This window comes from Uranotaenia lowii, chromosome 3 (assembly GCF_029784155.1).
Source record: "Uranotaenia lowii strain MFRU-FL chromosome 3, ASM2978415v1, whole genome shotgun sequence".
Classification (NCBI taxonomy): Eukaryota; Metazoa; Arthropoda; class Insecta; order Diptera; family Culicidae; genus Uranotaenia; species Uranotaenia lowii.
In genome coordinates this window covers 95,912,992-95,923,923 of record NC_073693.1, presented here as the reverse complement: position 1 = coordinate 95,923,923, position 10,932 = coordinate 95,912,992, and the positions used below count along the sequence as shown (strand labels likewise).

Here is a 10,932-nt window from a genome sequence, read left to right as displayed (position 1 = left end):
TAACCCCGTTTTACTGTACATACATACATACATATAAAATTAAGATTTCAAAAATCAACGGCCTTTGAAGGAGTTCGATCACATCTAGAAATGGTTAAGGTGCCTTGGGCGTCATAAGGGTGCTTCAAAACTACTTGGAATTCTGGTGGCTCTACCTCGCAATGCATAATATGTATTTGGTTGTGGTTTGTGGTTGGTTGGTTTGGTTGTGATTGAATGATTGCTTAAATGCGTGGAAAAAAAGATCAGATCTGTAGCTCCAATCATCAGTTTTAATACAGAGGAAAATGGCTTCGATGCGATTCGGAAAAGTGTTAAATATTGGCGGAAAACTGTTTAGATGTGGTAGAAAAATTGCTTAAATGCGGAATTGCTATGCAGAACTGCTTAAATGCTGAAAGATAATTGCTTAAATGCGGGAACACAATTGCTTAAATGCGGAACTGCTTAAATGCGAAAAGAAAATGGCTTAAATGCGAAAACGAAATTGTATGAGTGTGTAAAAAAAATAAATCGCTTCAATGCGGGGTTTTGACCGTTGAGAAAAATTAAATGATCCACCAGTGAAAAACCGAGAAGAAAATTATGTCTGCTCACAATGTGTGATAGTATTGGTGTAGAAAATGACGGACCGTATATTTAGCACTGGGCGAAATCAGAACGAAAAGTGACAGCTAATTTTTCGAGCAGTCGAAATTCGAGCAGAAAAAAAAAGTTGGTTTTGATTACAACCGTAGGCAAATAAACTTTGTGATTCCTTTTTAATACGGAAAAATTTACAAATAAAGTTGGAAAGAACTATAATTTTGAGTTGATTTCAAGAGTGAGTGTAGTTTAACCGGATTGGATACGAAATGAAAACAGAAAGTTATGTTTGAAGCTGTTTCCTTAAAGGTGCGTTTTCATTTTATTTTCAGAAATGATTCGATCACTGGGAATGCATATGCAGCCGTTTGACTATGCCTCGCACACGGACGACGCGGGCATCGAATGGCAGAAATGGATACGATCGTTCGAAACAATGATCCGGGCAAGTCGAATCGAGGATGAAGATTGGAAAAAGGATTTATTACTGCACTACGCAGGACCGAATGTTCAGCAGCTTTTCGATACATTACCCGAGGTGCCAGGAACTGAAATGCGAGGTCCGTTGTTGAATATTGAACACTACACACCAAACATGACCAGCTATGAAGAGGCTAAAACAAAATTGAACGCGTTTTTCCTTCCAAAGGAAAATTCCACGTACGAACGGCATTTACTACGACAGATGAAGCAGCGAGCTGGCGAAAGCATCGACTCGTTCACCATCAGACTGCGAGTTCAGGCTGAACGTTGCGGTTTCGATGACAGGATGGAAGAAAATATAAAGGACCAGATTATACAGAACTGTCAGTCTGCCGTGCTACGGCGTGACCTCCTGAAACGAGGAGATGCAAGTCTCGAGGAGATATTAAGTGTTGCTAAAATATTTGAAACAGTAGCACAGCAGGAAAAGTCGTTTGTCGGTGCAGGTGACCCGAAACCGAATGCCCCCGAGGTAAACAGGATCGAGGTGAAATCGTACGGGAAAAGAACGAAGTTCAGTGAACTGAAGCAACCTGAGTGTCATCGTTGTGGTTATTTTGGTCATTTCGCCAAAGATGACAAATGCCCAGCAAAAGGACAGCAATGTAAAAAGTGCGGCGGAAAAGATCATTTTTGGCAGAAGTGTCATAGCAAACAACCGATATTTGGGAAGAAAAAGTGGGATGGTAACCCGAAATTCAAGCGTCCTGATGCTACTTCTTCCTCAAGTCATAAAAATGATGAATCAAATGTCGTTAAGCACATCGCTGATAAGCAGGAGGAGTACATTTTCCATTTGACAACGTCTGAAGGTAACGGAGAAATAAACTGCGAAATAGGTGGAGTAAAAATTTCTGCCATTATCGATTCCGGATCCAAGTATAACCTAATGAGTCAAAAGAACTGGGAGCAACTGAAGGAGCAGAAGGTGATCGTATCGAAACAACAGCGAGATGCATCGGTGACCTTTAAAGCTTACGGAGGACAATCTTTGGAGTTGGTTGGCGTCTTTACGGCTTCTCTTAAGTTAGGAAATTCAACTAAGTTGGTTGATTTCTACGTTGTAAAAGGAGATGGAAAAGTGTTGATTGGCCGAGACACAGCAACGGCGATGGACGTTTTAAAGATTGGGATTCCTGTTAATGAAGTGGAAGCTGATGTTAAATGTGAGAAACTTGGAACAATAAAAGACATCGTTGTGGACATACCGATAAAAGCTGACGCAGTTCCAGTAGTGCAACCATATCGGCGCATACCGGTTGCTTTAGAAAAGATGGTCGATAAGAAGCTGAACGAGTTGCTCGAGCAGGGTGTCATCGAAGCGGTCAACGAACCAGCTAAATGGATATCACCGGTAGTCGTAGTTCCGAAAGCTGGCGGCGGTGACGTACGCATATGTGTCGATATGCGACGTGCTAATGAGGCTGTGGAAAGGGAAAATCACCCACTCCCAACTTTCGAAGATTTTTTACCGCATTTGGCTAAAGCGAAATTTTTCTCCCGTCTGGACGTGAAAAATGCTTTTCACCAGGTAGGTTAGGCTTTGTGTTCGATACGCTCTGAACTGTGACATTTAATGAGTTGAGATAAAATCATTTATAAACAAGTTACTTCGATTATTTGATGACAATAAATATGAGCTGATTATCAAAAGTTTTCATGGGGTTTGTCTTTTAGGTTGAAATATCGGAAAGGTCACGTGATATAACCACATTTATCACACGGAAGGGCTTATTTAGATATACCCGTCTGATGTTCGGAATAAATTGCGCGCCAGAGCTGTTCCAAAAGACTATGGAACAAGTCTTAAGTGGTTGCGAAGGGTGCTTGGTTTTCATCGACGATATCATCGTGCATAATATGAGGTTAAAAAAGGTTCTGCAAAGATTACGTGAGTGGAACGTAGTTCTGAATGAAACCAAATGCATTTACGGTGTTTCTGAAATGAGAGTCTTGGGGCACATCCTGTCCGCTGAAGGCATCAAACCAGATGAGGACAAGTTAGAATCCATTCGCCGCTTCCGTGAACCGAAATCCGGGGAGGAAGTTCGAAGCTTTCTAGGCCTCGTGAATTATATCAGCAAATTTATTCCAGATGTTGCAACACTGACATTCCCACTTCGACAGTTAACGGTTCAGAAACATAATTTTGTCTGGGAACCGGAACACCAAAAAGCATTTGAGAAATTGAAGGATCACATGGTTTCCCCTACTACATTGGGATATTTTAACGATTCAGATCGCACGCAGCTAGTTGCTGATGCTAGCCCTGTGGGGCTAGGGGCGGTTCTGATACAAATGAATGAACATGGCCCCAGGATAATAGCTTATGCTAGCAAAAGCTTGTCCGACGTTGAGAGGCGATACGCACAGATTGAAAAGGAAGCTCTTGCCCTGGTATGGGCAGTTGAGCGCTTTCACTTTTATTTATTCGGACGATCATTCGAACTTATTACAGACCACAAGCCATTGGAGGTTATTTTCGGCCCTAAGTCTAAGCCTTGCGCTAGGATAGAGAGATGGGTGGTCCGACTACAGTCGTATAAAGCAACAGTTGTTTATCGACCAGGAAAATCCAATATTGCGGACCCATTATCTAGATTGGCTATAACAGATACCACAAATGGAAAAACTTTTGACGAGTACGCGGATCAATATGTAGCTTGGGTAGTTTCAAACGCTCTACCAGTAGCTTTGAAAATTTCGGAAATCGAACAAGCTTCAGAAGCCGATAGCACTATCCAGTCTGTTCGTATAGGGATGGAACACGGTGACTGGACTGAAGATGCAACACCGTTTAAGCTTTTTGTCACGGAGCTGAGCTTTGTGGACAAGATATTGCTTCGAGGTACTAGAATAGTGATGCCAGATATTTTGCGAACTCGTACTCTAGACTTAGCCCATGAAGGCCACCCCGGAATGACAATTATGAAGCAGAGAATGAGGGCAAAAGTATGGTGGCCAAAAATGGATATCCATGTAGAGCGTTATGTTAAAAGCTGTCGGGGGTGTATGTTAGTTGCGGCCCCACCAAGACCAGAACCGATGAAAAGACGGGAACTTCCCTCTGGCCCTTGGCAACATGTGGCCATTGATTTCCTTGGTCCGCTACCGTCTGGACATTACTTATTTGTAGTAGTTGACTATTTCAGCCGTTACATAGAAGTAGAGATCATGACGAAGACCGACACCACTGAAACTGTTAAGCGACTGAATGTTATATTTTCCCGTTTTGGCCTCCCTTTCTCCATTACTGCTGACAATGGTCCGCAATTTTCCAGCGAAGAGTTTCGAAGTTTTTGTGACATGAACAACATCAAACTCATCAGCACGACTCCATATTGGCCACAGCAAAATGGTGAGGTCGAACGCCAAAACCGATCTCTTTTGAAGAGACTCATGATCAGCCAAGCAACGAATGCAGATTGGGTTGAGGAATTGCATAAGTATTTACTGATGTACCGCTCGTCTCCACACTCAACCACAAAAAGAACTCCGTCGGAAATGCTTCTTGGCTATAACATACGTGACCGGCTTCCCTCGATTTTCCAGCCAAAAGACCAAAACGAGGACGAAGAAACTGTAGATCGAGACAAGACTGCCAAGGAAATAGGAAAGCAATATGCGGACAAGCGACGCAATGCTAAACCAAGTTCCATTTCCGAAGGCGACACAGTTTTGATCAAGAAAATGTCAAAAACTAATAAGTTGGCTCCAAACTTTGAACCCAAAACTTACAAGGTCCTCAAAAGGAAAGGCGGAGACGTTATAGTGTCAGCGGAAGAATCAGGCGTGAAGTATCGTAGACATATTTCTCATTTACAGCGCATCCCCGATGATTTCAACGCAGCTTCAACTTCCAGCCATATTCCGAAGCAGGATTCACCAACGCCCAGGACTCCAAGTGATTCAACAGGCAACGAGGACTACGGACATTCGAGGGATACGACCGGAAAAGAACCAGCTGTGACAAAGCGAGTCATCCGAAAGCCGACCTACATGCAGGATTACGTACAATCGGTAGTAGACAATTCGAATAATGATCCTAACTAAAAATTAGATAAAAATAAAGTGAATGTAGTATCTTGGACTCATTGAATGTAACACCTATTAAATATACACACCTTGGACTGTACTACCAAAGTCGTAAGTCGTAGATGTATGTGTTAGATGTAGGTTCTCTAATAAAAGATTATTCGTACTTTGACTGGCAACCAGACTAGGCGTGTTTTACTTGTCCTTTGCTACTCCGGAATACCTAGCAGAACATTACATGTCCTAGACTGGCTTACTCTTGGAAAATGTCCCTTTTTTAATATAAAAAATTATCTCAATAACAACAAAAACAAAAAAAATACTCCAAAACTATACATTTACTCAGGAAAAAAGTTGAACTCTCACATAAATCAACCTGCTGCTCAACGCTTTGATTTTATCAGGAAAGGTGTTTGTTTCCAAAAAATAGATATTTTAAGATAACATGAGATTACATTTTCAAAAACAAGCCAAGTTTTTTTTCCAATTTGATACTCATTTTAAAGGCTTTTAAACGTAGAAAATAGTTTTGAGATATTTTAACTTGAGACTTAGTGATTGATGATTATGCGGCAAAATTTCATGTTTTTTTGGCTTTCTTACAGAAAGGCATAGCGAACGGTCAGTTGGGGATATCATTAATTAAGGGTCCAAGACCCCACTTTATAGGTACCAATCGACTCAGCTCGACGAGTTTTTTTATTTAAGGACCTTTTTGACATTCGGTCCCTAAAATTTCATGTTGATCAAAGATATTCCGGTGATCAATGTAACCCCGTTTTACTGTACATACATACATACATATAAAATTAAGATTTCAAAAATCAACGGCCTTTGAAGGAGTTCGATCACATCTAGAAATGGTTAAGGTGCCTTGGGCGTCATAAGGGTGCTTCAAAACTACTTGGAATTCTGGTGGCTCTACCTCGCAATGCATAATATGTATTTAAGAACTAAATTGTCATGTGATGACTGCATCAAATAATTTGCAGGTAAACTCATTGACATTTTGTAATCTACGTTCTAGATATCATTTCCAAAAGTAGGGTAGGTTGTATAGGTAAAGCTTTATGAATATTAAAAAAAATTGATTTTCTATTAAAAACTACCGAAAAGACTGTGATGGTCAAGATAATAACATTTTCAAACTGAATTATAAATCATTCCTAGATTGTTCTCCATATTCTGATGTAAGCATTTACTTATTCTAAAGTTTCGAAAACTAGCAAAGTGCAAGTTTTCTCAAGAAGGTAGGTATTAAGCTGTGGTAATTGGATGGCAAATTATATTTGTTTTAGTGAATAATAAGTCAAAATTTCAAGTTTTTAAAAGATAATTCTAGCTAGACTTCTGAACGTTATGTCCAAGCATATAACTTTTCATACTCAAATCGATTATTATAGAATCAAAAAGTACCACACGAAAAAGAATATTTTTTCCCTTAAACCTTGACTATCATTTGGAAGTTGAGTTTCAAAAATACCAGATTGATTTCAGTTCTGAGCTATCCTAATGTGCAATGCTTATTTTGCATACACTACGAGCCACGGGCTTGTGATATAGCTCAGTTGGCAAGTCTGTTGTCTCCTGAGCCGATGTCCGCGAGTTCGAGCCCAAGAGTAGAACATCGAACACAGTTGTACCGGATAAGTTTTTCAATAACGATCCGCCAACTGCAACGTTGATAAAGTCGCGAATGTCATAAAGATGGTTAAACGACTATAATCGAAACAAAAAAAAAACACTGCGAGCATTGGAATCCTGGAAGAAGATCATTTCCAGACTCTGATAGAAGTAACTGTCTAATCAGACAAGCCCTTTTAACCGGAATAAAAAAAAATCAAATGAATAAAACGAACACAAGATCAAGTAGGAATCAAATAAACAACGAGTTAATCAAAATAAACAAATTTCGCAGAATAACGTGACTCACCCAGACAAAAGGTTAAAAAACCGCTTGCTTCAATCTATTGAAGTTTAATCTCCAGGCCGTTGCAACTGGTCAGTTGTTTGTTCACCGTCCTAGAGATTACACCTCAAATTGTGCAGAAGAGCTGTGTTCTGATCATATAGTTGCGGGAAATGGAGCTCCAACGGATTCTACCATTATTGGTGGTTGTTCTTAGTAATGTCATCGATTATATTTAACTTTAGATGTAATTTAAGAATATTTGTTTTTGTTTTCATAGTTAACTTCACTAGTGGATGCAATGTCCCTACTCAGCACTATAAAACTATGAACTGCAACCCGGTTGGGACTAAATCAACGTCGGGATGCCCCGTGAGGTGAGAGGTCATTTTGATAGTGCTTATCGCAAGGATAGTAACATGAAAGTTTTAGGTATGACTGTCCAGCTTTGACCAATCGTGACAACTCCAAATGTTATTTCAACGGAAAAATCTATGAATTGAACGAGCAAGTACCACACAACGAATCCGCTCAACTATGTTCAGCATTATGCTACTGCAGAAGGTAAAAAATAATGAAAAGTGATCATTGAAAGGGGATTTGAGTAATATGTTCGATCGATTTCAGTGGAAACCCGTTCGCTCAGTTCCGTTGTACCCATATTGATTGTCCGGAGTTTTTCCAGAAATTCGACCATGAAAATTGCATTCGTAAATATCAATCAAAGAGCTGCTGTGCTGCGGGAAAAGTTTGCGGAAAAGAACGACAGGAACTGAGCAAGTGCACCATGGATGGGGAAGAGTATTTGGAATGGGAAAAAATGCGTCCAGCTAACAACAAATGCAGGACCTGCATCTGTCATAAAAATTACAAAGAATCCAACATCGAGAACGACCCGAACTGCTACGATACCATCTGTGGCTTTGAGCTGTTCTATGCTAAACAAGTTTACGGAGGAGCGGCTCCAGTTTACTACGAAGATCGTTGCTGTCCCTGGGAGTGGAGGATGCGTAAGTTAATCTTACCATAAAATCAACATTAATCACTTGATCCAACCGGTTTATACGATTTTTTTACAGCTAGAGAAACGGATAAGGTGATCGGAACTGGAAAGTCGGCGGGTGCTCCCCAAGATCCTAAGATGCAGTGTAAATACGGAAACCTTACGTTAAACATTGGCGATAAATTGGAAACCGAGATCACCGATCAATTCACCGTCCAGTGTTCTTGTGAAATTCCACCGTTGGTACAGTGTGCGCAATCCAAGAATACACCAGTGTAATCGGTTTTCAAAATTTAGTCGTATCTTTGAAAATAAATCGCCTAAATAATAGCTTGGGATTTAGGTATTTTCATTTTTTTCATTTCAAAATGGGGAGAATTGGAGCAGATTTCAGACTATTTTTTTTATTTCTGTCAAATTATATTGAGTGGATCTCACCACAGAACTCAGTCAAAAAGAAAGTTGTTAATATTTTCACTATTTTTAATCAAACCCCTAGGTAAGGTGAATAGGGACAGTGGCTAATTGATCTAGGAAAACGTTCGTTAGTGCTTCCATCTTATCCAATGTGGGTTCAATGGATTGACTAGAAAGAAAAAAATAAAGAAATTTATAAGTCTTGATTTGTATATTTCCAGCGAAAGCTGTATACAAATATCTTTCAGGACAAGCTTAAAAATAAATGTTCTTCCATTTTCGATTAACTCCAAGAAAAGTGCGCCAAGGAATGTTTTTTTATAACGAGTCGCTTTTATATGCAATTTTAGTCAATTGTCATTTGAAAAAATCATGTGAGAAGAAGATATACTTGAACCGATATACACCCCTTAACCCTCATCCGCATAAGGGTGTCATTTTGACACCATTGCAAGTTTGAAGGCTTGTAACTTTTTTCAGAAGCTTCAAAATACAAAAATTTCTTCGGGGACCCTAAATGAATTCAAAAGTTCTTCAATATTGCATCTTTACTTTTTTTATGGACGAACCCTGGAAGCCTGGACAAAAAAACTCCCTTTTCCGACTTTTGGTGTCATTTTGACACCACAAAAGTAAAATCTATTTAAGTCGTTTGAATTATTATGAACTTCATATAAAACTTATATCAATAGAAACCTTGTAATGTAAAATATGTTTAGAACATTATACACAGCTAAAGTTACAAGTTTTCTCGTTATTCAGCATGAAAGAAAAAAAATCTGAAAAAACATGCCTCACGAAAACTGTTGTAGTTCATATGTTACACGTCCAAAAAAATATTTGCCTTACGGGAGACACGAATAGCACTATCTGGCGACAGAAATGCGGCTCCCGCCAGCTAAGTCCAAGATGACAGTCCCATCGTGGGATATGGACTTTAAGCTAACAACCTACTGTTCCCGACTTGAAATTGTTACGGAATCCGAAAGAAATGACCGACCTGGAACTTTGGCGACGACTTTTAGTATGAAAACACGGACACGAATTGGAACTTGGAACGTTTTAACCCTTGCCCAACAAGGCAAACTGGAACAACTTGCTAGAGAGGCTTGCCGCCTCAAGCTTGAAATTCTGGGACTGAGCAAAGTCCGTTGACCTAACACTGGAGAACACAAGACACAGTCCGGAGAACACAAGACACATACGAGGAGAACATGCTACTCGGGAACGAGGAGTTGGTTTCCTGTTAAGCCCGCAGGCCTACGCGGCCCTCATTAGATGGGAACCGATAAACGAAAGAATAATCGAAGCCAGGTTTAGAACACGGGTTTTTTTTTTACTTTTCTACAAGCATGTTTATTTATGTTTGATTGGGTTCTTTACATTCATGTTTTAAGCGAGCACTTGTAATAACTTAAACACTTATGTAGGGATTGCTTTCACAAATCACAGTTAAATTTAAATATTAATTCATCAAGGTTAATGTCAGCTCTGTTTGTAATCAATGTATATGTAAGGTATAGTGTAAAAATGCGTATTACTTTTATTTTTTCTGATCTAACCAAAGTGCTCAGCTCAGGGAACTTTAATTCATTAAATCCAAAATTACGCATACTGCTTCGATTAATGATCTTGATTTCACTTATAGTCAACCACCAACAATTTCGTATTTTAGGACACACCGAAATTTTATGTTCAATGTCCTCAATAACTTGAGGACAAAATTCACAAAACATCGATGAACCCGATCCGAAGCGAAATTGTTTCTCCGCGCACATTATTTTTTCATTCACTAAAAGATACCATGACATCTGATGTTCAGAAGAAATTGATTCTGAAAAAACATTTTTCCAAATTTTAATCCAGTTTCTGTTAGGGTATTTTTGCATTATGTGTGGGATCGGCAATCGCTGAATATAAAGTTCATAAATATATGACGCAGATGGATTTTCTATTACTCTTTCAGGTAAATAAGGAAGTTCTAAAAGAAGTGTTTTGAAATAATGTGCGTTTATAGGAAGATTTTTCAAATTTGGAGGATTTCCAGCGCTAAAAATCATGTTGACAAAATAAGGAGAAATTGTTCTTAATTTTATGAATCTGGATATAAGCAATGATGTACATTTGAGGCCCTTGGAGCCAAAGGGGTATAAGTGACAAAATCTAAAAAACTGAGTTAAGCATGTAGAACGATTCCTTGAGCGTGAAAGTGTGTATGATATTTTTTGGGAAATTTTACTCCACTATTTACAACTGATTTTGTCTCCTTGAAAAAACACTGCTAAATGAAAACAGTATTTTGTTTGGCGGCAAAGGGGTATAAGTGCAGCACTTATACCCCTTTGCCACCAAGTTTATTTACTTATACCCCTTTGCCACCAATTAAATTCACATATACCCTTTTGCCACCAAGTGCAACAATAAATTTCAATAACCATTGTTGTCTTATCTATCTGATGGTTATTGGGATGGGCAAGTCGTTATAATTTCATCATTTGTA

At 39.1% G+C, this 10,932-nt stretch overlaps 2 protein-coding genes across 2 annotated transcripts; both read left to right on the top strand.

Moving 5' to 3' along the window:
- The first annotated feature begins 919 nt into the window (after positions 1 to 919).
- LOC129752443 (uncharacterized protein K02A2.6-like) lies at positions 920 to 5,121 on the top strand. Its single transcript, XM_055748222.1, has 2 exons — positions 920 to 2,599; positions 2,746 to 5,121. The coding sequence occupies exons 1-2, from the start codon at positions 920 to 922 to the stop codon at positions 5,119 to 5,121; spliced, it is 4,056 nt and encodes a 1,351-aa protein (XP_055604197.1).
- A 1,950-nt stretch (positions 5,122 to 7,071) lies between these two features.
- Positions 7,072 to 8,361, top strand: LOC129756026 (uncharacterized). The gene is made up of 5 exons (XM_055752778.1): positions 7,072 to 7,228; positions 7,293 to 7,389; positions 7,445 to 7,576; positions 7,640 to 8,022; positions 8,092 to 8,361. Exons 1-5 carry the CDS (start codon positions 7,186 to 7,188, stop codon positions 8,292 to 8,294), a joined length of 858 nt encoding a protein of 285 aa, XP_055608753.1. The 5' UTR covers positions 7,072 to 7,185; the 3' UTR covers positions 8,295 to 8,361.
- The last annotated feature ends 2,571 nt before the right edge of the window (positions 8,362 to 10,932 follow it).